Source organism: Phoca vitulina, unplaced genomic scaffold, assembly GCF_004348235.1.
Source record: "Phoca vitulina isolate PV1807 unplaced genomic scaffold, GSC_HSeal_1.0 scaffold4, whole genome shotgun sequence".
Classification (NCBI taxonomy): domain Eukaryota; kingdom Metazoa; phylum Chordata; class Mammalia; order Carnivora; family Phocidae; genus Phoca; species Phoca vitulina.
The window spans coordinates 33596377-33623666 of NW_022589707.1; the positions used below are offsets into that span (position 1 = coordinate 33596377).

General features: G+C 44.0%; 1 protein-coding gene across 8 annotated transcripts in view; it reads left to right on the forward strand.

Moving 5' to 3' along the window:
- ELMO1 (engulfment and cell motility 1) overlaps window positions 1-27290 on the forward strand; it is a 514971-nt gene that overhangs the window by 460189 nt on the left and 27492 nt on the right. For all 8 annotated transcript variants that reach the window (XM_032401761.1, XM_032401766.1, XM_032401767.1 and 5 more), the window contains 2 exons: window positions 13413-13576; window positions 21321-21433. In XM_032401761.1, coding sequence (XP_032257652.1) covers window positions 13413-13576; window positions 21321-21433 — 277 coding nt within the window. The remainder of the gene's footprint in view (window positions 1-13412; window positions 13577-21320; window positions 21434-27290) is intronic.

A 27290-nucleotide genomic window follows, 5' to 3' on the forward strand; every position in this document is an offset into this window, starting at 1 on the left:
CTGAAATCAGCTGCACCTTGGTATTTCCATTTTAATAATTTAAAGCATAGGCTTTCTTTTTTTAAATATTTTTTTAAGAGAGAGAGAGAGCACGTGAGCAGGTGGGGGTAGGGGCAGAGAGGGAGAGAGAAAATCTTAAGCAGGCTCCACACCCAGCATGGAGCCCAATGTGGGGCTTGATCTCAAGACCCTGAGATCATGACCTGAGCTGAAATCAATAGTTGAACACGTAACCAACTGAGCCACCCAGGCTCCCCTAAAGCATAGGCTTTCTAAATTCAGAACTTGGGTTCAAGTCTCTCGAGCCCTGTCATTTACCAGTGTAAATTCTCTGTGGTTTTTGGAACTGAAAGAAATGGAGAGTCCCTCTGTGGTAGGATTGTCGTGAAGATACAATGAGATTGAAGATACCAAGCTTAACGTATTGAATGGAGCACTGGGAGTTATACACAAACAATGAATCATGGAACACTACATCAAAAACTAATGATGTAATGTATGGTGATTAACATAATAAAATAAAAGTTTAAAAATATATTAATTTTTTCTTTATAGATCTCACTTTTTAGTAAACACAATCTTCTCAAATAAAATTTGTTTGTACTTCATAAAAAAAAAAAGATACCAAGCTTAAAGCACTGTACCTCCACTTAGTAAACCACCAGAAAGCACTAAGAGTCACCATTCCATTGCCTCTGATAAAGAAAAGGTATTTTATGGGTACCCATCCCATTTGACTCTTATGACTATACCTGATTAGGTGAGGGAGAGGGTGGATATTAAATTTGTTCTCAGTTTAAAAATATATTTTGTAATTCAAGAATGCATGGTGGGATGTATGGTGAGATCCAACATAACATGCATACATTTCTTAAGTGAGAAATTGAAAACTGCCGTAGGTATAGTCTAAGGTGTTTTTGTTTTTGTTTTTTGAACCTTGCTTTGCTTGTACCACTTTACAAGACTCAGGCCCTTTTTCCCCCCTTCTATCACACTTTCTTTAAAACAAAACAAAACAAAACTTAACAGAACATTGACTCTTCAATATATCTGAACTCTAATACAAATTATATCCTCTTGGAAATCATTTCATTTGTTTTTAATAAATAAGTAGCAAGAGGATTTGCGTTATAGAAACAGATATTACTTCCCCAAAATCCTCAGTTAATTTCACCTTAATTATAATTCTAGGAAAGTTCGTCAAACATTGGTTATAGTCAGAAATTTTTTCCAGAGTTATAAAAATCATGGAAATTTGAAAAGAAGGAAAAAGGTGATTGTGTTCAACATCGCAAGGTTTATAATTTGACCTAGGAGACCCATGTCTGCCCACTATTTCACCATGTCAGCAAGCATGTGTCAGCTCTGAGTGTCTGGCACTGTTCTAGGACCAATGATTACATTCTTACCATGGACAGTACACCATTTTCAGAGGTGTTAGTATTGGTTTCGATCGCCAAGATGGTGAGTTGGATAGAAAGACTGTGTAGTTATTGAACGACTTTGGCAAATACGTAAAATTGAACATAGGTAAAGGCCCTGGAAAGAGTGGGGCCAATCCTCAAAGAAATTGGGCCTTGGGACTTTTAAGAAACTCTAATCCAAAGTTATTGAGTAGTTGACTGTGTTAGGTAAGATTAACTATTGGTATTCAATATCGATTTCTTCAGAGATGGAGGATGGGTGCCATCATGAATGCTAAATTCACTGGTTGGTGGTGATTACCTGCAGGCAAATTCTTCGTTCAGCAGAAAAAAAAAATGCCCTGATAGATTAGTGATGCCCACCACTGACATGGGAGATATTGACATATGCCGTGCAATTACCTTCTATGGGTTTCCTCCAAAGGACGCATCAGTAGACAAGGGACCACATTCAGGTGAGGCGTGGCAGATGCAGTGGATTTTTGGAAACTGTGGGAACAGCTATATTCCTCCAGCTGTGAGAGGTATAGCAAATGAGCAAAAAAGGAAGGGGTATTGAGTGGAGAAACACAGGAGCCATTTCAGACCTTCTTTGGGCTCATTGGCTCCAAACCACCAAGTGACTGTTGGGATTTTGCAGAATCAGAGCAGTCTGGGCTGTTTTAATTGTCTGAAATTTGTGCTGTGGTGGTTGACAGGTTCTCCTTTAAAGATAATAAATGGCTCACAATTACTTTAGTTTATAAAGTGCTCTTCTGCCCTGGGACACTGTAATAACCAGCCATGGAAAAGAAAAGACCTGGGGATTTATGAGGTGTCCCAATTTACAACCATCTGGGAAAAATACAGCAGGACGTTGGTATAGCCGTGTGTTAACCAGAGTTAATCTATCATTGCTACTATTATAAACCCTCTCTTTCCTTCTGCTTAAAACTATCACAGGGATTCATCCCTGGCCTTCACAAAGACCCACCAGAAATCATTTTTTTAAACATGCAACTCAGAAATATAGTCTGATTGACCTGCGCTTTACTGGACTGAGTGGGAAATTTTCCAGGTGTGAGGGATTTTAGAAGCCCCTAGTGATAAAAAGATAAATGAGGTATAGTGTCTTCTTTCTTCAGGCTCAAGGTCCTACTGGGAGACCAGTAGTGAATATATAATTTCAGTACACTCTGAGAAGTGCCATTGTTGAAACAATAGGGTAGAAATACAATAGAAATATATTTGTATGTGCAAAAAAAGTCATGTGCTTAATAATCACGTTGTTTTCCCTGCCCCAAAATTATATTGTTAGCCTATACCTATAATAGGACTTACTAAAGTGCAATGTTATTATTTGTTTACACACCTACCTCCCACTAAGGGTGAGTTTTGCAAGGTGGGCACTGGGTCTGGTTCTTTGTATTCCCAGCACCTCGCCCAGTGATCAGCCCATATTAAGTGTCTAATAAATGTTAGCTGAGCAAGTTCAGGACTGTATACTTCTAAAGTTTGTAATACCAGGAATTGATAACTTATTAGGTAAAATTTAGAAAATCAAAATATATTTACTCTTAAGATATTCTGTTGATGATTCAGATGAATTTATTTGCAAATTAAAATGCATACCATGGTGTTTTAAATTTCCCAGCAGAGAATGGTCTACTCAAAATGTCACACTTAGTTGGATGAGTAGTGAAAAGGGGAGAGTATTCGGAGAAGGGTAAAAAGAACAGTCCTTTCCCATATATATCACAGAGTAGAGACCAATGGGCACTGCTAAATTTTAAGCCCCACTGAGTGGCCAACTCCCCTGCCCCGTCTGTCTGCTGAGGAGCATCCACCAACACTTCCATTTTGGTGGCACTGTCCTTCCGGAGTGACTCACTGGAGCAATGATTCTGATCTCCCTGGGGTTCAGCAGCCTTGCCTGATGGCTGAGCTAGTTTATGGGAGCCATACCTCATTTTTCCCACCCTGGATCCCCTGTGGTCTTGCCTGAGCAGTCTGCTTATGAAAAGTTTATTAAGTCTCCCTTCCAGTGGGGCAGATTGTCCCATTTCATTTGTCACTATTTAACAGGTTATGCAAAACATGCCGGGAAATCTCAATGTGCAGAGCTTCTGGTTTCACCTCCATGTGAGACAGTAGACATTTCATTTATTTTGTAATGGCAGTTTCAGAGTAGTTTGAGGCTAATTTATCAGTGCCCACTGATATTCCTAATCTCCGTCTTCCTTTAGTCTATTTAGTCACTCTACAAATATTTATGGAACCGATCCTGGACACACAGAGATGAATTAGGTAAAATCCCACCATCCACAGAGGTTGAGACACACCAGGGTAGATCAACACATGAGTAGACATTAATTACCATTCATTCCTTTCCTTCACACCTTACAACGAATGAACGAAGAAGGGACAGCGGGTCGATCCCAGATTTGTTGGTAAACAGCCCATAATGTTTAAAGGGATATCTGCGGTTGCCATTTATCCATTAACAAGTACAACTGGGAATTGCTCATCATTTAGCAGTATGTATTTTGGCCTCATGATTATGTAACTTGAAAAAGGAAAATCCTTTGAGGCTCAGTTACTTCTCCAGAGAAATTCCTCCTCTGCTTTTGGGGACCTCCCAGGAGAGTCAATCCACCACCACTCTTAGTCATGGCGGCCACAGCTGCAAGAGAACAATACCTCAGTAGTGACTCTAGTTTGGGAGCCTTTCCCATTGGGAAGGTCATTCTTTGTAACTTTCAGAAGACTTGCAAAAGACTTTGCTTTCAACATCCATGCTTGACAAAGTATGGCTGACTTTGGTGAACAAGCATTAGAAAACCAACAGTAGCATAATTATTTAAAAAATCTTAGCTATAATTTAAAAAATTAAATAAATAAATAAATAAACTCTCATTAAAAAAAATCTTAGCCATTTCTCCCAACCCTGTGGAAAAACAGTTTCTCAACTTTTGTAAGCAAACCAGCCCCATTGGTTTCTGTCTCTTTCTCCACACATAGTCACATGTTTTGACTGACTTACTTGACATGTTGTTTATTCAAAGCTGTAGATTAAATGTCACCCACTAATGTGATTTGCTCAGACTTTGCTTGCCTGAGGCTGACTCCATCAGACACTGGTGAAAATAGCTCCCTGTTGTCAACCAGGGTCTTCAATTAGCTGACCAGCAAATCTGCCCTGATTACTGTATTAATTTGGCTCCCTATCTGGAGTGGAGAAAGGAAGTTTGGTCACACTGCTGGCCTCTTCATTGCTCTCCCTTCAAGGGCAGGCTGCAAAGAGAAGATCGTGATCCCAAACTTCACCTTTGTTTCTCCTCTTTTGAGGTGGCTTCCTGCGGCAGCTGAAGAAAAGTGAGAAGTGTGTTGCTCCCATATCCATTGTTCTTCAAGAGACCCCATGCTAATTGATTTTAAGATGAATTGCTAGTTGAAAGGTTTATTTTTTTTACTGGCCATAAAAATGCCTTAAGTCTTAAGTTAAATGCCTTCTCATGAGGAACAGGACAGCTGTTAGTGCCTTGCATCTCAGTCTTTGGAATGTGAAATCACCCAGTTAGCACCTGCATGGGACTACGGGGTCAGGCATTGTCTAATGAGTTATTTTGGGGACTAAAGCCAAGGCCCTCAAAGCTCTGTTTGGATTATGATCAGATTCTCAAGATGCTTGAAGCTGCATGAGCATCTTTCTATCTCCTGCCGTCCAATTCCTATTTTATTAGCAGCTAAAACCAGAGGAAGTTCCCAAGCAAGGGAACAGTGCTGAGCAGCCAGCTCCCTTTCTAATGGCTCCAGTGTCATCTGCTTTGCTCTCAGGACGTTTGAAAAATCATCTTTCATACTCTCTAATACTAGTCCTCCGTCAGGTTCCCCAGGCCCATGTGGACACTGCTGGCTGCAGGTTGCCTACTCGGATTGGCACATAAGCTACTGCCCTGTGTCAGGGAACACAGACACTAATTGCTGCCCAGGGAATTGTGGGCTCATTGGGAAGACGGGGGCTGCCTTGCTAAAGGGGGTCCGTACATAGTGCTTGAGCCAGGCAGGCAGATGCCCACACCACAGTGGCTTTGGCTGCCTCTGTGGTAAGCAGAGTGTCTGTCTCCTGAGTAAAGGTGGCTTCTCAAAGCATGCACAGAGCCAGCATGGTCCCCTGACCAGCTCTCTGACTGTCGCAGGTGGGAACACTCATCCTGCCCACACCGTAGCTCCTACCTGAAGACCAAGCCTTGGGGGAGCTACAGGCAATAACAAGTTGAGGGCTTGCTTCCTCATCTGTAGGTTGCATTGGGCAGTTTAATGAGGGAGAGGAGCCTGTCCCTTCTCTCTTTTCCTTGGAAGGGCAGCGGGCATCGCTTCTTCCTATCTTCTTATGCCTTCTCATTTAGACCAGTAGACCTCAAGCCCAGCTGCACATTAGCATCCCTGTGCGGCATTGTAACATGTGACCCGTGTCCGGGACCCATTCTAGACCAAATGAGTCAGAATCTCTGGGGGGTGAGGCCAGGCCAAGGGATGCTTTAAATTTTACTGTAGACTGAGGGTTGAGAATTACTGATTTTTTAAGCTATTCCTTTCTTTTAATCACTTGATGAGTCCATTGGTCATAAGTTGAATAGGTATTTTCTTTTTTTTAAGATTTTATTTATTTATTTGACACACACACACAGAGGACAAACAGGGGGAGTGGTAGGCAGAGGGAGAAGCAGGTTCCTGCTGAGCAGGGAGCCCAGTGTGGGGCTCGATCCCAGGACCCCGGGATCATGACCTGAGCTGAAGGCAGAGCCTTAAGAGACTGAGCCACTCAGATGCCACTAAATAGATATTTTCTCAGTAACTACTACACGATTGGATTGTACAGACTCTGGATATACGATAGTCAACAAAGGACACAGTTCATGGCGTTATGGTATAATCCTGTGATGGGAGAATGGGAGAACAACACCGACTTCGGTGGGAGGAAAGCAGGTCAGAGAAGGATTTTGTCGACTTGAAGAATGAGCCGGTATTAGGAGGATTTTAGTCACAGGTGGAAGGAAGAGCACAAATGAAGGCACAGGGGTGAAGTTCAAGGCACTGAAAGGATCTCAGTGTGGCTAGATCATGGGGTGTGAGGGGTGAAGCCAAGGAGCCTTCAATAAATGCAAAATGCTTTTCTGCATTTATTAATGAACAAAATGTTTCAAATTCTTCTGGTATAATTGAGGACACATGATGAAATCGAGAGGGGCTGGGGGTTGCACACCAGCTGGGCTGATCTTCTCTGATTTCAGAACAGTTTCTGTCCACTTCCATGAAGCCTGACCCCACAGGGCCCCTCACCACGGGACTGCACTGGTCAAACCCCAGCAGGAGATGTGGCGGGAGGAAAAGCAAGGACAGACCAAAATATCTTCAAGGCCCTGAAACCATTCAGGGGGGACAGTTGAGAACATTGTTTTTAAAAAAAATAAAAACTTTAAAATATCAGAATCAGTTCTGTGCAGTGCAACTTAAATATAATCTTGAACTGCCCTACATGTGTTATAAACATGTGTGTCGTCAAGAGGTGGCTTGCATGCCGCAAGGAGGAATTTTTCCTTTGGATAAGCTGTCTTTAGGACTGGGATTTACAGGAAACCTCATACTGATGGGTATAATGTTTGGGCTTCTCCTAATCCTGATGGAAGGTGATCACCTCCACTTTATAGATAAGGAAACAGGTTCAGAGAAGCTGAGTGAGTCACCCGTTCAGTGGGTCATGGAGCCAGACTTTGAAATGAGCTCTGCCCAACTCTAAAGCCAGGTGTTTTTCCTCTAGACCAGGAGTTGCCAAATCACTGCCCACCGGCCAAATCTAGCTCACCACCTGGTTTTTGGAATCAGGTTGTATTGGAACAGAGCCGCACTCATTCATTTACTTCCTGTCTGCGGCCATGTTCACGATGCCCAAGCATAGCTAAGTAGTTGGCAGCAGACATGATCTGGCCCTTAATAGAAATTTGCCAACCTCTGCTCTCTGCCCACACTGCCCCAGAATAAATACAGGAAACTTAAATGCTGCTCCTTGGGTCCAGAAAGCATTTTTATTTTTTCTCTCCCCTCCATTTAATACACTTGACACCATTCAGCAAAAACTCTCATTTGCGTGGACTGACCTAGGCTGTCCTCTCCCCAGCTGTGGCAGAAGTACAAAGGAAAACCATTTTTAGTCTCCAGAAGGTGTCCTAATTTTAAAGACCTGCATCTAGGTCAATACGTGTCCCTGCCACATATGTCACCAGTTTTTACCCGAACTTCTAGTACTCTCTCTGGGCAAGGCCACTTCTCCCCACATCCTAAGCTTGGAGAGTAGCCTTTCAAAGTGATCCCTGGCCTCTGGGAAGTTTTCCTGTCTGTAGATGAGCACCTAGACTCCTCTCCGGGCAGAATCCTTCCCATTTTTTGGTCCTTATGAGTCTTCAGTCATTTTGTCTTGTGTAAGGAACATTCTTAGGAAGAAAAATGGTCCAGTGCTGAAGCCCAGCAATGAAAATTCTCCCACATGACTCATTTTTAAGCTGGACTGTGTTGACATCTGTCTTCCCCGCAACAGCCTTTTCTCTTCGTTATGAAGATAAATCCATTTAATGGGTTGCTACTGATTGGGTAGATAGTACATTTTTGTAAGTGCTGACCCCTCCCCCTTTAGCGGCAATGCCCAGTAGTGGCTTCTCCAGAAACCCTTCGCTCAACCGCAGACCAGCCTTTTCCAGCTCAGCCTGGGAAAGAAGTCCAAAATGATCTCTCAAACCCTAAGATAGCATCTCAAAGCCACAGACTTTGATTTTTAGGCTTTGTAAAAGTGCACTTTGAAAACCATGTTGAACAGTCTTATAATTCTGTTAAGGATGTATTTGTTTAATTCTACAGATGACAGGTGGGAGCCTAAGAATCTATGGCATTGAACTTATCAATCATTATTACAGTCTGGAAGGTACCGTGGTTAAGTACTAGGGACCACATTACAAATAAGAAACAGGACCTGCCCTCTAGGCATTTACAGTCTAGATGGGGAAAGGTACACCAATAACTGACTTAAGTGCTTTATTATGATATGACAAAAATTGCTGCAGATACTGTACTGAAGGCTGAGAAGTGGTGCTGGACGTTTGCTGAGACCAGTGCTTCTCACATTTTCGTGAGTGCTGGAATCACCTGGAGGGGCTGTTGAAACACTGATTGTAGGGTTTCTGATTCAATAGGTCTGGGGTGAGCCCAAGAAGTTGCATCTCTAGCAAGTTCCCAGGTGATACAGATGTGGTCTGGGAACACTGTTGAGGATATTTTTTATAGGAGAACCCTCTGACATAAGTCATTTCATTCTCAGAAGGTATGGGAACATTACATCACATTGGTTGTGTGTCTAGTATGTTCCATTCAGTGTGTCGGGACTTTGCAAGTAATCCAGTTTGGATTTCACAGCAACTCTATGAACTCTGAGCTATTACTTCCACTTTATAGTAAGCAAACTAAGGCTTGGGAAAGGAAATTCATGTTTGCTAAATATCCACAGGGTACCATAAAGGGTATGAGGCTTTCTCTAATGAGCAACACCTCGATGAATTCTAAATGATTAGTCCTTCCAGTTTACAGAAGCTTAAACTGAGGCTCAGAGGGGTTGAATATCTTGAGGAAGGTCACAGCCTGGCTTTACAGTTGTGTGTGTTGGGCCCTAAAGGCTGAGAAGCCATCCTGCCACGAGTAGCACCCACTTGCTGAAAGCTGCTAACGTGGGCTCCAAAAGCATGATTTGTCTAATGCCTAAGTCATGCACTCCCTCCCTCCAGGCTTTGCTCTTGCTGGTCCCTGTGCTGAGCTCCCTTTCCCTCTTCACCCTCCCACCCGTCCTTCCAGTCCCAGGCAGGTTAGTCTTGGCCTTGCACACTTCCCTGACATCCCCCCTTACCCCAGTTGATCAGGGATCATGACTCCTTTGTAATGTCTTCCTTTCCCCAGGCCCCTCTCCAATTTTTGTATGTGTCCCAACATAGTTTACACTATTGAATTCCATCACACACACCCCAAATCCCCTGGTGACTTACCACTAATTACAGAAAAAAAAAATCCAAATTTAAATTGTTCATCTTGGCCAGCAAAACCACCCACTGTCTGGCCCAGCTCGACTTTCAGCCTAACTCGAAGCCCCACCTCGATTTTTTCCAACGAAATGAAACCACCATACACTCCTTCCCACCCAGGGCTGGGCTCTCCTCTCTCCAAGCCTTGGCTCATGCTGTTTCTTCCAAGAATGGCTCCTTCTCTGCCTCTCATCGTGTCCACATCTGGTCTCTCCTCAAGCCCCAGCCAAAGTCCTGGTGCTGTGCTATCAGCCTGTCAGCATTTGAGAGGGGCTAAATATTTGGGGAATGACTGTCTCGCTCTTGCTCCACTGTGACATCACTTCATCCCTTGGAGGAGGCAAGTATGTAATGGCTTATCCACTTCCCCAGACCAGGACACAAGGCTTCAAATATCTCGCTTACAGTGACTTGCACATTGTAGGTGCTTGAAAAACAGTTGTTGAGAACAGATGAATAATGCTGGATGAAGATTGTGGGTGTGAAGGTGGGGGTCAAATTGGTGATTAGACTAGGGAGCACATGGAGGCTCAGGAGATCTTGGAATAAAACACAGGAGCATATCTCAATGAACAACAGGGAAACCAGGAGCCCAGTTAGACTACCAGCATGCTTGATTCTTGTCAGGGGTCCCCAGAACTTACTCTTTTAACCCAATCTTCCGAGGAGCTGAAAGGTTTTCTCCATTTGAAGTACATGTGTGTTATGGGACTCCCACTTCTTCTTTTGTAACATGTGACATTATTACAGAGAATATGTGCTGGAAAAATTCCAGAAACACACCACAGGCACAGTTTGACCTTGACAAAATAATCAGTCAATACCAGTAAGTGAATGCGGATTCTGAAAGCGTGTTTTGTCTGATGTCTATGACAAAACGTATTCATATTTTGTAATTAAGAAGTTTTTTTTTTAATTTTTTTATTGTTATGTTAATCCCCATATTTGTAATTAAGAAGTTTTAAGTCCACTGATTTGCTGATGTCTCTGCAACACCATCTGTGGGTTTTCCAAACAATGAGAAAAGGTTCGATATTTTCCAAAGAAGACAGAGTCAAGCATGGTGGTTGTGAGTGTCTTGATTTAAATCATGCACATAGAGCATTCATAGACACTTAACACTATTAATTCTAGCCTTTTTGGAAGCTACTTTGCAAAGAAATAGAGAAGTATTTGATTTATATAACTCTTTTGTCTTCGTAAAAAAAATCAATGACATCTTTCCCTGGGGTCATTTTCCTTGGCACACAGAGTTACCACAGAACTTCTCAGGGCCAGAGCAAAACTGTGAACTAAATCAGGCAAAGCCAGTCTTTCCCTCCACCAACCTCATTCTGCGCTGTATCCTAACTACTTGCATCCCTTTCCCTAGGGCCAAGTGCCCCCTTGGCTTCTTCTTTCTTGTCCTATCAACCTACTCTTAGGAAATGGTCTATATTCACTTTTAAACGGAAGCATAAGTGATTGTTGGGAATTTAAAAGATTGTCCCACTTACGGATTCTTACATCTAGCAAAAGATAAAAGTCTTAAGCTAGAGGAATTGAAACTCTTAACAGTGGATTTTAAGCATAAGGTATAAGTAGGAGCTGAAGAATTTCCCATACCACCATAAGGGATTATCATGATTTCCACGCAAAGGTACAGCCATGAGCATATAAATGAAGATGATTTTTTAAAGTTTTTCTTATTGAAGTAGCTTTGTTGTTTCTATCCAGCTTCCTTCTCTTACTTTTCCCCAATCTGGGCAAACTCCACTCCATAAGCTGATACTCCTCTTTGACTTCATTGTATGTATTCGTTGAGATCTTAAGTTGCAAGTGACAGGAATTCCATTCAGTTGGGGAAGTAAAGGTTCATGTAACAAAACCACCAAATGTCAGCATTGAATTGACATTATGGTTGAATATAATTTAACTATTATTAACTCTCTCTCTCTCTCTCTCTCACACACACACACACACACACACACAAATCTTTCTTCTGTCTAATTTGAATGGAATCAGTCTCAATATCTTCCACTCTTCCACATGTAAGAGACAGTGTTATAGTTGTCAATTTTAGGGGAAAAGAGCATGCTTCACCTCTGCTTCAACAAGTCAGAAGTCTGGGAAAGGATACTGATTGGTCAGCTCAGGTCACATGCCCACCTACTAGTGTAATCATTGTGTCCAATCCTATGTGTTCTGGTGACTGTCATCTCTGTGACAGCCCCTTAAGAAACATTTGTTTAGTCATCCTCTCATTTAATCTTCCCTCCAATACAGTAGAAGAGGTGTTATTACCCCTATTTTAAAGATAAAGAGGCTGAGACTGAAGATTGAGGACTTACCCAAGGCCACACATATCTAGTTGAATTCTATGACACCAAGTAGCCCCACATGATGGATACTGCATGCATTTGGTGTTGAAAAGCCCTGGCATCTCAGTGTAAGACTAGTCCATGAGCAATTGCTGAGTACCTACCATGTGTGATTTATTTGACGAACAACTGATTAGAAGCCATAAGGAGTATAGTGGGATCATATTCATAATGATAAAGGGTAAGCGGCATGCCAGGGCTTTTCAACATCAGATGCATGCAGTATCCATCATGTGGGGCTACTCGGTGTCATAGAATTCAACTAGATATGTGTGACCTTGGGTAAGTCCTCAATCTTCAGTCTCAGCCTCTTTATCTTTAAAATAGGGGTAATAACACTTATTCTACTGTATTGGAGGGAAGATTAAATGAGATGATGACTAAACATGTGTCTGGCACAGAATTAGCATATAATTGAGGTGCATTTGTGATTTTCTTTCATTTTAACATTATTGAGTGACCCCAAGAATGGTGGTGTGATTGGCAGTGGAGTAGTGTTAAATCCCAGCTCATCCATGAACCTACTAACCAGCGCTATGATTTTGAACTAGTTACTTAACATTTCAAAGCCTCAGTTTCTTCATATGTAAATAGAATGATGACCACAGCTAACTCCTAGATTTGAGTGGATTAAGATTAAGAGAGGGAACATACATAAAGCTTCCACCATAGTACATACCTCATCAGTGATAACAATTGTTCTCCTCTGCAGTGGAGGATTAAAAAAAAAAGAAGCAGGAAGATTACTACACGTCTCTTGGATGTCTCTGTGTCTTTTCTGGTCTTTTCCTGCTTTATAAATTCTGATGAAGACGAATCCACATTAATAGAGGCAATGCTTAATTGCCTCCTTGTGGGCTGGACCCTGTCCTTAGGCAGCACATTACCATATTCTTTTTTTCTTGAGGCATCCAATGGCATATGTCTGTTCTATTAAATAGACCTCCTTTTTAGTGCCTGGCTCAAGAAGGCAACAGCACACACACAGTTTCAGATCCCTTATGTGTATGAACACTCAGGCCTTCACTACACGGGGAAAGCATTCTCGGAGGGGCGAGTGTGGGTATCATTTCATGTTTGTTTGAACCAGTGCCAACCAGACATCCACAGTTAATTGTGTCTCAGCGATCTTCTTCTGGAAAAAATAGCAGTGATTCAGCCTCCTAGCTGTTGCTTGGACTCCTTTCACTTTTGAAGTTTGCACTGTGCACAATGTCGCTTCAGCAGTGGTCCCGTAATATGTTGAGCAAATGGAGCACTCCTCCCAGCCAGGCCTCCTGCCACCCAATTCCAACTTCGTCAATCCATCTCCTTCCTTGTGGTTCCAGCAGCACAAGAGAAAGTGGAAGATGTACATTATGGTAGTTTACTCTTTGGAAGAGTACCCTCAAGGTTTGGGCAGAGAGCGCAGGGGAAGGGAAGCAGGGGGGTAGGGAGCAGGGAGGCAGGGAGCCGTTCACTCTAGAAGATCTTTCCAAATGGGCAAGGACAACCCCCCAGGAAAGTTACGGTCTTCCTTTCATCTACAGGTAATGCAGGTGGTGAAGGAGCAGGTTATGAGAGCTCTTACAACCAAGCCTAGCTCCCTGGACCAGTTCAAGTGCAAACTGCAGAACCTGAGCTACACTGAGATCCTGAAAATCCGCCAGTCTGAGAGGATGAACCAGGAAGATTTCCAGTCTCGCCCGATTTTGTAAGTAACCCCTGAGCTCTGTCTCCTCGGAAGCTCTGACCCATCATTTCTGGTCTGAAGGCCGATCACACACAGTGCAGTGGGCCATGTTGTGAGCTGTTTGCAGAAGGCCAACAAAAGACACTCGGGAAGACCTCAGTTCGGTTCATGAAGTCTCAGCAGCTCCCCAAGGAAGGCGGTGCAGGGGCGGCCGAGGGGAAGGCAGGGACAGGTGCTGTTGGCAGCAGGACCTAAGCCAGGAAGAGGCCTGGTTACTGATGAGTCCCCTGAAAATTTGTAGCTGAAAAGTGGGGGGACCTTTCCTAACACGTGGAACAAATATTTTTTCTCTGGGAAGCTATTTCTTGGTGGGTGCCTTTGAGTGGAAGATGCTCTGCCCAGCCAGAACAAAGCCCACTGGTAATTCAGGCAATATGAATGTTCAAGTGGTGAGTGGAAGGGAGATGGAGAGGAAGAGAGAGATTCACTTGCCCCTGCCCCATCCATCAGCTTTGCCTCGCCCTGGAGCCCCTTGCATCGCCCCCATGACTATCAGCCCATAGGCCCGAGTCCGAGAGCAGCAGGGCCCCTGCTTATAGGACTTTGCAGCAGGTGCCCCTTGCGACAGTTGTCATTTCGCGTACCTCCATCTTTAGGATGTTCTGAACCTCCAATGAAGACTGTTTGGTTTGCTCCGTCTTTTCTTAGAACTGGCCTATTTATCTTCCCTTGTCCTTTTCTAAGAGCTAGGTCAGTTCTGTTACCCTTATAATTTATAGGGAAGGAAACAGGAGAAGAGGTGGGGGTAAGGAAAGTGTGTGAAATGTATTCTCATTCCTCCCTCAGAAGACTAGACACAGCTTCTTCTGAACTTTGGTTATGAAGCTGACTTAGAACACAGGTGTCACTATGACATGAACCCCATCTCTCTCTGTTTCTGATTCGTTTTCTTTCTGCCCCTCTTTCTGTCCATTACTCTCATATATTTGACATTTTTAGTGCTTGGCAATTTGCAAAGCAGCCCCTCCTGCTGTTTCATTTCCTCACATCCATGTGAATGAAGTAGGTAGGTCTTATTCCCATTCAAGGAGCAGGAATAGTCCAGAAAGAGGGGAGGAGCCGGGACTTGAGCTCCAGCCCACAGATCCCTCAGCTCATGCTTTGTCCACCCCAGCAGAGCTCCTTTGCGAAGTGCAGGACTAAGATGTGGTTTTAAAAAGTTCACAGGTCCGCAGCTCCCTCACGCGTGCTTGCTCTCAGGCCCTGGGAGGCACAGTCAGAGGCTGCGGAGCAGAAGTGCAGACTTGAGTGAGGGTGAAGCTGGACAGCAGGGCGGGAATGCTTCCTGGGCGTCTTTGACTTTCGTCACAGTGAGACCTGACTTGTACTTGCATTGAGCGCCAGCCAGCTCTGCAGCAAGCACTGCTGGGCCTTGGGCTGGTCCTCAGCCAGAAGGTACAGCTAGAAATGCCAAACAGAAAGCCCTTCCGATAAATGCTTGCCTCCTCAGGGATACGGTTTCTTACTTGCGGAGAGGGACAGCAGCACCTCGTCCCATCACAGGGCCTACAGCACCAAAATGTTGGATTCCCTAAGGTTTGTTTCAGCAGATGCGCAAACACACAGAGACTTCGTTATGCTTTTCACAGCAGTTCTTAAAACCTAAAGGGAGACTTGAGAAACCACTTCAGTCAAGGGCGAGGGATCCCAAATTATTGTTTGACCATGACTTTAGTCTAAGCAAGAATGTTAACTGCATGTGAAGTGTGAACACTTTGCTCCTGTTTTGGCTTCATACCTTTATTTCCTGAGGCTCTGCCCATGACATTCTGGCGTTTTCCCTTGATTATAAGAGGCCCTTATGTTTGCATTTATTATGTGAGGAGAAGCAATGCAAATATAAAGGAAATCTTCTGTATGTATGTCCGTTTGGTATCATCATTTGGCCACGGGACTGAAAAGCACCATGCCTCACTGGGGCCCTTGCCATAGTTGCAATAAGGGCTTGTTAGAAACTATAGCATTTAAGGGGGCCATGGGCCAGCCTGATCCTTATCCCAGCCTCTGAAACGGGCAGGTGGGAGCCAGCCTCCAGCTGCTCGTCCAGGGATGTTTTGTCTGTTAGAATGACCTGCTAGACAGGAACTCACTGCAGGATTGGATAAAGCCTAAAGGCTGCCGACACGGCTCACAGGACAAATCCACGTCAACAGAAAGGGACAGCCCATGCATGATGGTCTGCATTCGTTCACTCATTCATTTAACAAATATGTCTCGAGTGACTCCTGCCTGCCGGGCCCTGTGCTGCGGACGGACAGAGAACCAGAGACACTTGCCCCGCCCCACCCCACTCTCCCAGGTTGTAAAATTTGGGTGGGAGGGTTAACAGAGACTGTGCTTGAGTGGAGGAAACAAAGGCGGGGGTTGTCATGAGAGCACACGGAGTCACATCTCCCCCAAGCTCGGGAGTTAGGATATTCTAAATTGAGAACTGAAAAGCACCTTTAAGGTTCCAGCTTCTCAGTGTGCAGACTGGGACAGTGACTTGGCTGGGGCTTGCCCGCTGGTACAGAACCCTACTGGCCATACCCTCACCAGCCTCTTGACCACCATAGTGCTCCCCCCACGGCCTGGCTCCCTCTGTGCCTGCCACACACAGCTTGGTAGCAAACCCAAGTGCCCCAGAGAGCCTTTGAGGCACGCGTCCCATTATTATAACCCATTTATGTTTCCTGAGTACAAAAATGCACACTCTGTGTGAGCAAATATTTGGGGGGAATATTCAGTGGGTTGAAGAAGCTTTGTTGTATTTCTTAGCTCTTGACCGATTATTTCAGAGAGGAGGTATTTGTTACTTTCCACTTAGCATGACTTTACAGGGAAGATAAGTCCCTCCACACAACTAATCCAAGTTAATGGATATAAAAAACTTGAATAGTCCAAAACCAGGTCATTTAACACTACACTGGGTGGGGAAGGAGAGATGTAAGGATAAACACCAGTGAAGCATAGTAGCAAAAGGTAGAAAATCCACACCCAGGGACCTAACCAATCTGGGCTCAGACTCCAAGGCCACTACTTGGACATGTGGCTCTTTAGACAAGTTACGTAACCCATTCTAAGCCTGTTTTTCTAAGGTCTAAAAAAGAAAATGATTAAAGTATCCACATCATTGCACGGTTGTGAAGATTCCATGATGTAGTGCCTGAAAAGCACTTAGGATATATGCCTGGCACATAATATCCACTCAGAGAAATGGTCCCTCTTATCATTAGCTGATAACCAGAATGGGACATGTTGTCACACTGTTGATATGTTAGTGGTAAAACTGACACTATGACTGTATTTGTGTATGCCTCGCCTTATCTCAGAAGGTACAGTGGAAGTATAGTGAGAAAGGAAAAGTAAAAACGGGGCCAGAAATCAGGCTAATGCCTACCCTGCCTATCTGCCTCCTCACTAAATATTGGCCACAAGCTTTGTGCAGGGCCTTCTCTCAGCAAATGCCAGCAGGATGGTCTGGTCAGTTACACAGTTTTCAGTGTCCAGTGCACTTGACAAATGCTTATCAAATGCCTGCCACGTACCAGGTACTGTTCTGTGTATTGGTGATTTAGCAGTGAAGAGGACAGATGCAATTCTCGCCCTGCAATGATTGTATTTTAGTGGGGAGACACAGACAATAAACATAGTAAATAAGATTATAGCATGTTAAAAGAGGATAATGGCAATGGAAATATAAAGCAGAATAAGGGAAATGGAGAGCTGGCAGCCTTAAGTAATGTGGTCAGAGTAGGTCCCTCTAGTTGGGATGGTAACATTTGAGTTAAGATGTTTAAGGGACTAAGGGAGCAGGCCATGCGTATATTTAAGAGAAGGGTATTCCAGCAGAGAGAAACACCAGTGCAAAGGCCCTGAGGTAGGAGTGGGTCCGGGTGTTCAATAAATAAGAAGGCCACTGTGGCTGAAGAAGACTAAGCAAGGAGGAAAGCAATAGGAGGTGAGTCCAGAAAAGTGGCTGGGAGTTGATGATGGAGGGCCTTGTTGGGGAGCCATTGGAGGGTTTTGAGCAGAGGATTAATGTGCTCTGACTCAGGTTTCTAAATGATCCCTCTTGCTACTGTAGTGGGAATAGACTCCAGGGAGGCAAGTCTGGAAGCAGGGAGATCAGTAAGGAAGTTATTTCAATAACCCAAGCGAGAGATGATTCGAAGTGATTCAAGTCTCTACTATAGATTAGATAGATTTTGAAGATAAGAAACAATGATATTTCCTGATTGATTGAATAAGAGAAAGAGAGGAGTCAAGGAGGAGTTCACAGTTTTGTTTGAGCTGAACAGCCAAAGGCGAGAAGGAGTAGAGCAGGTCGAGACAGGGGGTCAGGAGTTCAGCTTTGGACCTGTCAAGTTTGAGGTGTCCGTGAGACATCCACATTTGGCATGTCTCACAGTTGGTTTGACGAATTTGGAGTTCAGCTGAAAGGTCCGGGTTGGAAATATAAATTTGGGAAGCTGTCAGCATAAAGTTGATATTCAAAGTCATGAGTCTATAATATAAAGAACAGAAGAAATACAAGGACTGAATTTGGAGGCCCTCCGGTTGTCAAGACAGATCCATTTCCATGAAATAGACACTGTCCCTCAGCACACCCAAAGTCTTCACAGAACCCTTTTAGATCAGGGGTCGGCAAAGTATAGATGGCTCTTGAGGCAAATCCAGCTCACTACCTGCTTCTGTAATTGGAGGTTTATTGGAACACAGCCACACTCGTGTGTTTACATACCGTTCGTTGACTGCTTCCACTCTCCTGCGGCAGAGCTGAGTAGTTGCCATAGACAGCTATGGCCCTGAGAGCCTGAAATATTTATTGTCTGGCCCTTACAGGAAATGCGTGCCACCCTCTGTTCTAGGCGGACACCGAGTAGCAGCTCAGTGGGGCAGACCGCAGGGCCAGGAGGCAGCTCACTGGTCTAGCGGGGCTGTCTGTCTTCTGTATGTGGCACTGGCCTCGCTGCTGGCCTTGGACCTGGGATTGTCTCCCAGAAACGATGCTGGACCTGGAATTGCTCTTCACACACTCATTCACCCTACCCCCTTTAATCTTCCTTCTTTTATTTATTTACAAGGCCTTTAGACAGAATTAGAAGAATATCTATCAAAACGAGGGCAGTGAACCCATGACCTTGGCCTCGTTGACCCCAAGCTGAGAATCTCTATCCCCAACTGCAGTCCATAATGCATTACACTGAGGTCCAACCTCATCCACAGACACACCATGTAGGTGTTATATATGTTTTCCTAATATGAGTGAATTTTATAGCAAGTGGGCCCATTTGCATGAAAAGAAGAGGAAATCACTTAGAAAAAAAGAAAAGTTGTCCTCTTTTTGTCATTGCCCAGTCATGTTTTAGAGGCCTTTGGGGTTCACAACAAGGAATGGCTAATTCTTGCTGCAGTGGATTCACTCACTCTGGAAATATCTCCCCAGGAGACGTTTCCATAATGGAGTGTGTCACCATGCGCATGTCTGGGTCTTACACTAAGATGTCATAAATCATCGACTAAAATGACTCGGAAGTACTTTCAATTATTTCCTCCTTTTGGTTCTCTTCCCTGCATCTTTATCTCCATTTTAATAATTGAACTCTAGCCTACTAAAACTATTATTTAAAGATACATCGCAACCTAAGAATCAATGAGATTCCCAAACCCTTTCTCCAGTGACCTCTCGATCCCTTAGTGCCATTTCATCCTCTCTGCCCCATCGCCCTGGCTTGGAAGTCAGGAGCGGTGATTTATTGTTGCATGTGGCTGCCCTGGCATTTCCCCCCACCTTTTTCTCCCATTCAGAGCAGGGTTCATCAAAGCTGCAGTATACTAAGTCCATTTTACAAAAGCTGAACACTGATAATAAATAGTTTTAGTCATCTGAAAGGCCGAGATGAGACCCTGGAGGTCTGCGCAGGAGAGCTTTACAAAGGTACCAAGCTGTGTTCTTAGGACTCAATCTCCATATTATGCTTTATAAATGTTCAGTTGCAATGGTATCAAATGACAGGAGGTTTAAAGCCATTGGAGTTTAAAATATGTATTAGCAGAGTACTAGCACACCTCATTAGAGGGCCAGATCCTTTGATGTGACTTTTTAATTCTCTTTATCTCACATGTAAATAGAAGCAGTTTGTATGCAGAAGATTGAGTTCCACACTTAACCTCTATGAGCTGTTTCCCCACCTGTAAAATAGAAATAATAATACCTACGTATTAATAACACTACTACGTGTTCCCAAAACTTGGAGGTTTTTGAGGGGGAGCGAGAAGGGGATGTTAACTGAGCTAAAATCGGATAGTCCCACTACCCGACTCAAAGCAGGCACTTCCCAAGCGTGAGTGCCTTCCCCACCCATGAGCCAATCACCCTGTGAAGACAGCCTGTCTGTAGTCGGAGCAGGTCCAGAATTGAGGTGGAAGCTGACAGACATGTGAGCCATGACTACAGTGAAATGTGGGCGTATGGAGAGTTGGCCTGAGGGAAGGAGAGAGTATCATCAAAGCAAATTCAGTAATAACCTCGCGTTCCTGCCCAGGCGGCTCGTAGAGCACTTGCACTTACACTGTCTCCTTTGGGAATCACAGCGTTTTCCCACAAAATGTTCGTATCCCCATTTCACAGGTGGGAAAACTGAGACTTAGATGAGCTACATGAAATGCAAGTCATGGGCAGAGTCTAGATTGAAACCCTAGTCTTCCAAGTTCTAGGTCTACGTTCTAATCAGTACTTCACCACTCCTGAGGGCTCTCCCTGTCCAGCATCAGCCAGAACAGCTCTAGCTTTCCTAGACGCAAATGCTAGAGCACTCCATAAAACTTCACATGATTAAAAAAAAAAACAAAACTATTCTCTTGGGGCGCCTGCATGTCTCAGTGGATTAAGCGTCCGACTCTTGATTTCAGCTCAGGTCATGATCTCAGGGTCGTGGGATGGAGCCCCGAGTTGGGCTCGTGCTCAGCCAGGAGTCAGCTTGTCCCTCTCCCTCTGCTCCTCCCCCTGCTCTCTCTCTCTCTCTCTCAAATAAATAAATAAAATCTTCTTAGAAAAAAAGATATTTAAAAAACATTGTACTCTGTCCTGATATCTTTAAGGCATAGTGCATCTAAAACTAAGTTATATTGTATTAGCCTGACTCAAGATGCAAATAATCCCTAATTTATCCTATCATTATCCCCAGCTCTGTGGGCTAGAATCAGGGATGATATGTTGCTCCCATTTGTAAGTGATAGAGTAGAAAGCAAAATGTGGTCCTGCAGTTTGCCATGGAATTAGTAATTACATGGCTGCCCAGTATTGCTCTTTGGTCAGATCACAAATGTAGTCTGGGAGTTTACCTGCTATAGGGGTGGAAGTGTGACCAAAGATTTATTGTCTTGGCAAAGCCAAGTGAGTTTCTGCATGAGTTTATATCTGTGGCTTTGTGAAACAAGGGAAGAAACTTCTCGGGAGGCTTTGGTATAGCAAAACATCACGGAAGTGGCTGGTGCTTTGGTGGGTATTCTGTAAATGTCAGAGAATCTATAGTGTTGTTTTAACAGATCAACCTGTCCACTAACTCTTAATAAATAATCCTCTAAAGCACCACCTTGGGAGGTGTTGGGATGGTCGTGGAAAGATGCGGCTTGCACTTCGCTGCCCCATCTGCCCACGATGCCCTTTCAACCAGGCGCTGTTCTCAAGGCATGCCGTGCAATGCATGTGTGTTCTTCACAGGGAACTGAAGGAGAAGATTCAACCAGAAATCTTGGAGCTGATCAAACAGCAACGCCTGAACCGCCTCGTGGAAGGGACCTGCTTTAGGAAACTCAACTGCCGGCGGAGGCAAGGTATTGTGTCTGGGGCACTGTGTCCCGGCGAGGGTGAACGGTGGCCTGCTCCCCTGGGGAGTCATGGGGCATGGGTGCCGGCTTAAGGGTAGGCCTTGCAGCATTGGACTCCGAACAGGAATAGCAGTCCGGGTAAGTTCTGACTCCCCATGTGCACCCAGGGAAAATCAAAGAATTACCAGAAGACCCATGGAATTGAAAAGCCACCTGAGCTATTTAGTGCCACAAGTCTACTAGTGGGTGTTCAAGAACAGCCAACATGTATTGAGAGCTTACCATGTACCAGGCTCTCCTTTTACTTATTTTAATGCATTTCCTCCTCCTGGTAACCCTGGGTAACCCTGTGGTTATACCCACTTCACAGATAAGGAAACTGAGACCCTGAGGAGCTAACTAAGTGCCCAAAGTTGCAGAAGAGCAAGGATTCATACTCCAGCAACTCTATGGCCTTTACTTTCATTTTATTTTTATTTTATCTTAATTTTTTTTTTTTTTTTTTTTATGACCCTTACTGTTAATGACTCCCTCTGGTGTCAGGAGAGCTGGTACCCACAGCTGGATTTGATTTTGGAAATTTCAGCATGGATGGCCCTAATTCTCAAATCCCCACACTGATTCCCTTCTAGGTGAAAATTACTTTATCTGGAGATTTAAGTAACAGTGAACCAAGGTAGGATAGAATCAGTTTTCATAATCTTGCAAGAAGAACTTCTGAATTGTCTCAGTGAACTTTAATCCCAAAATACCATGTCAGAATGGGTGCCATTAGACTAGTTCCAATAGACAGGAGGCACTTTCTGCTCTTTCTCAGTCAGGGAAGTGAAGTTTTTTGATTGCTTTCTTCTTCTCTTGACAGGCTGCTGATTGCAAAGTCACAGGATTCATATCATACTGTCCTATAAACAAACAGTCAGAAACTAAAACTAAAGATAAGATCTGGGGAGAGTGACGAGATTGAGGGACAACCAGGAGCAAGCATAAGCAGTAGCAACTCTACCAAGAAAAACACCAGTTATGGCCCAGGAGAAACTCTGGCAGATATTTTTGAAAACCAGTGGATGCTCTGCTCAGACACAGAGCTCACCCACTAATGACAAATATCATTTCATGTTTATGCCAAGCCCGTCCCCCTGGCTATTTTCTTTAATGGCTTTGTGCTGAATATTGAGTAAATTCAAACAATTTCAGATATTACAGTTAAAAATCATATTAAGGAACTTCCAAAGGCAGAACTTCCTTGAGAAATGAAAGTATAGGTTGTTCCCAGAGGATGGCAAGCTATGGCACTGAGCTTCAAAAGGGGCCTCAGGGGAAAGGACCATGGGCAGAATGATGATAAGAGCTGAGTTCCAGCTGGGACTGAGAAAGGCTCCATTGGGAGAGCAGCCAAAGAGGGAGCTCCTTCCTTTCTCACCGCATTCCTTGCATGGGGCATCGTCATCAGGGCAAATGCTTTTCCAGAAGATAGTGTGGCATGATGGTGAGGACAAGAGCCCTGGGGCAGGATGAAATGGGTGCACTCCCACCTCTCCCCCTGACCAGCTGTGTGACCGTGGGCAGTCTCCCCATCAAAAATGGGGATAACAGGACACCTGGGTGGCTCAGTCGGTTAAGCGTCTGCCTTCGGATCAGGTCATGATCCCAGGATCCTGGGATCAAGCCCCACATTGGGCTCTCTGCTCAGAGGGGAGCCTGCTTCCTCCTCTGCCTAGTTCCCCCTGCTTGTGCTCGCTCTCGCTCTCTCTCTCAAAAAGAAAAAAGAAAAAGAAAAAGAAATGGGGATAACAATGCCTGTGTCCTGAAGTTAGTGTGAGGAGGGAAGGTGATCATGAATGTAGCTCTGAGAAAGCTACCACAAAAGGTAGCAGCTACTCTTCTAGGAGGTTATGTAGGAAAAGAGCAATGAGCTGGGAGTGAGTAGACTTGACTCTCGGCTTCACAACTCTAAGTAACCAACTGAGTGCCTTTAGGCAGACACGTAATCTCTCAGGGCTACAATTTCCCATCTAATAAGTGGGAGAATTGGACTAGATGATCTCTTAGCTCAGTTAGCCAGATAGTCGATTCTATGCTTGATCTCTTCATCACCTTTGGAAAAATCAGTAGTCGGGACATGCTGCTCCCATAAAATGATTTATAAAGTTTTTATTTACTTGGCATTGGGCAAAGGACATAAAAGTGGGAGGAGGAGGGAGAAGATGGCACATGGATTTATACCATCCAGTGCCTCCACTGATGTCTAGCTAGAATCCTCCAGAACGTAATTCAAAGAACTCAACTTAACCCTCTGGTCTACTTTACTACAAGTCTTCTTCCCTTTCTAGGCTGAAATGGATAAGATTCTACTAGAATAATCCTGTTTCTAGATATAATAATGACAGTCTTTTGGCTAAAGAAGTATCAGCCCATTATTTGCAAATTTTTCCCGTTTTCTAAAAACGAATTACCTAATGAACAAAAAATATTAGCACCTAGATTATAAATTTATTAATTAAGCTCCCTAGGGAGCCTGGCCATCTGTATTTAATATAAAATTATCCTTCTGGGTGCAGAAAGGAAGACCTTTTGGTGTTTGGTAAATGGATTTAAAATCTGGTGACTAGATCTGCGTGCATAAAAGTAGGGATTCAAAGCAGACTGTGATGAAATTGGTTTCCTATCACCCCATAGAAACATTCCACTTAGATTTACACAGATTAATGAGGACATGACATAAAGTCATTTTTTAAAAAGATTTTATTTATTTATTTGAGAGAGAGAGAGTGAAAGAGAGCATGAGCAGGGGGAGGGGCAGAGGGAGAAGCAGGCTCCCCACTGAGCAAAGAGCCTGACGATGTGGGGCTTGATCCCAGGACACTGAAATCATGACCTGAGTCCCCCAGGCGACCCTGTAAAATCATTTTAATCCCTTCGAAAGAGGTGCACTTCCACAGGAGCTCTCAGAAGGGAACAGCCACGTGCCCTCCCAGGTTAAAGAGCAAGGACTCTGTGAAGGAATGGCAGCCATACTCCGTTAATACTTGTTCAACAGTGAGTCAGATACAGATGAGCCGATTTAAGTATTAACTGTACAGGGGATAATAGGAAAGAGCTTTCTGTCCCACAGAACCAGAAAGCGGGGGAGCAGACAGAGTCCTTTACCACACCACGTTTGGACAGAAGACCCAAGTTAATACCTACCCATCATTCTCCCTGCCTCATGCACAGCTCTGCTACTTGGTTAGACTGATGGAGATATTCACAGATCTGGGTTTCTAGGAATTCTGGTCACATTGGAGAACTTGGAGGCAGTAAGTCACGTGAGACACATCAAGTGGTATTCAAGTCTCTGCTTCCCCACTCGCTAGCTGGGTGGCCTTGGGCAACCTACTAGATCTCTCTATGTTCCTATTTCTTCATCTGTCTAATGATGCCAGTTGTAAGTAAGGGTAGAGTGCTTTGCACATTGTCAAACATGATTTAGTGACATTTAGCATTAATTTTAGCTTGTAGATCCTCAGAATATAGGTTTTTAAACACAGGTAGGAGAGTGGCAATGGATGTCACATACCAACCTCACTCCATTCTGTTCCCACCACAGAGTATCTAAGGCTCCTGTTCCGACTCCTTCACAATGAGATAGATTGCCTTGCTTCTGTGTCCCCTGGGCTTCTGTGGGACCGAATTCAGATGAAATTCCAGAAGTTGTCTATGGTAGGGCCATTATTTGCATCATGAGAATCTGCAGGATCAAGAACTGCTCCCTGTTTTCCTTATATTTCAGAGATTAGAGTCTTTCAGAATCCTTCATGTTGAATAGTCTTGGTAAGAGCCCAGGGCTACACATTGGAGTGTCATTACAAGAAATGATAGCATGAAACTTTTGCTTCCCATTGAAAACGTTGTCCATTTTGTTGGCCAGCATCCCTTCTCTAAGCACTAACACAACCACCTTCTCTAAGCACTAACATGACAGACTTAATTTGGAACTTGGATGTGAGCAAAGCATGTGCCCTGAGGAACTAGCATGCTTCCATGTCCCTGCCAAGGGTGATCTACCTTACCTCGGTGTCTCCGCTCAGAAAACCTAGAGCCAAGTGGTATATTCAGGCATAGTAACCAAATGAACCCTCGTTAGGAACAGGCTGTTTCTTCCTCTACCGTTGATTGAAATTTTTGTTTAATATTTAATTAAACCTTATCATAACTCGTTTTTATTTAAAAAAAAAAGGGATAAATCAACACATATTTTCAAAGGAAGAAAATCCAGTTGATTTTCAGGGACAAATCACTTTCCAGTAGCTCAAAATAAGAGATGATCCTTGTTCTCAGAAGGTGGAGCGAGCAGGAGTGGACAAGAGGGGTTACCGTTAACAGGAAAAAGAGGAAGATGCTAATAGCTGTGAGCCAGCTCTGTGCAGGGTGCCAAAATGTTTTAGATAATAATTAACATTACGTAGCAAAAGAGGAGTAGGGATCTCTAAGGTTCTTACAGCTTGGCCGAGGCTACTTAGCTGATGTGTGAGGGCCAGGTGTGGAGCCCAGGTCTGTAAGACTCCAAAGCAGCAGTTAGGCCAAACTATTTTTAAAAGGATTTGGGGTTCTGGAGTCATCTTCTGTTGTGAAAGGAAGCAGCAGTCTTCAGGGAGACAGAATTCGGAATCAGAATACCATCTCTCGTTCTAAAGATTATCCAGTGAAATGAGGAAGATTTGGAAGGCAGGATGGCCTCTGTCTCTATCTATATTCATTGTCTTCCTATACTGGACCAATAGAGCAATCTCATCAGACGTATCTCATCACTTCGAAGAAGACATTTCCCCTTAAAAACATTGCTGCGTCGCTCGTGTTTTATGACTTGGAAAGCTTCAAACCTAGGCAGGAGAAAGACCTGAGCACACTAAAGATGTTGCACATTTTAGGTTAACCTAGGAAAGCTCCAATATCCTAATAGAAGTGCCCTAAGATTTTACTTTAGTAAAGGCCACCTGCTTCCCAAACACAGGACTCTCAGGGCCCCCTGGGCCAGCAGCCATTTGCCCCCTGAGTCTCCGACAGAGCCGATCAAGACTCCGTTCTTGCCGTGCCCTGTGCCTCACTGACCCTCCCAGCATTTCACACTCATGGTAGCTAGTATCCAGCTTGCTGGGCCCCCCTGCAGTCCCACTGGCCAGCCCCAAATGTGCGTCTAGCCTTGGTGCTGAAGACTAACGGTCTTCTGTTGGATATAGCTACCTATGGCTCATTTAATTGAACTTAAATAAAATTTAAAACTTCTTTTCTTACTATTGGATAAGTATCTATGGAGTATTTCTGTCATAGCAGAAAGTTCTATCAAACAGTGCTGCAAGGATTACAGTTGTCAGTGGTTATTAGCTCCGTAATGATCTATGCGACATTGGGAATAGCTTTAATCAGCCCTGGAGAACTTCTTACCAGGCTTGTGAGCTCTGAAACCAGCTTTTCTCTCTGATCCTACACACACACAGACACACACACACGCATGCACACCCACACACATGCACTCATACAGAGACAGACCGAGAAAGTGAAGCACAGAATTATCTCTATCTTGTCAGTTTTTGAATTTGGAGAATGAAGAAATGGCTATTAACGTGCTAACAATCGTAATTGACTGGAAGACCTCTATGTTAACTCCTGTTTATTCTTTAAATGCTAGTAAACAAACTTCAATAATGTTCTCACTGCTTCCTGCTAATTGCTTTTAGTGACACAATCCACTCATTCATTGCCCAGGGGGATTGAGGAACTAGTAACGTCATGCTGGGTTTTGAAAAGAAATACACATTTTTCTTACCATAAAAGAAACTGCAAATCAAGCTGCTGCTGCCTTCTGACATGGAAACTGTCTCACGCA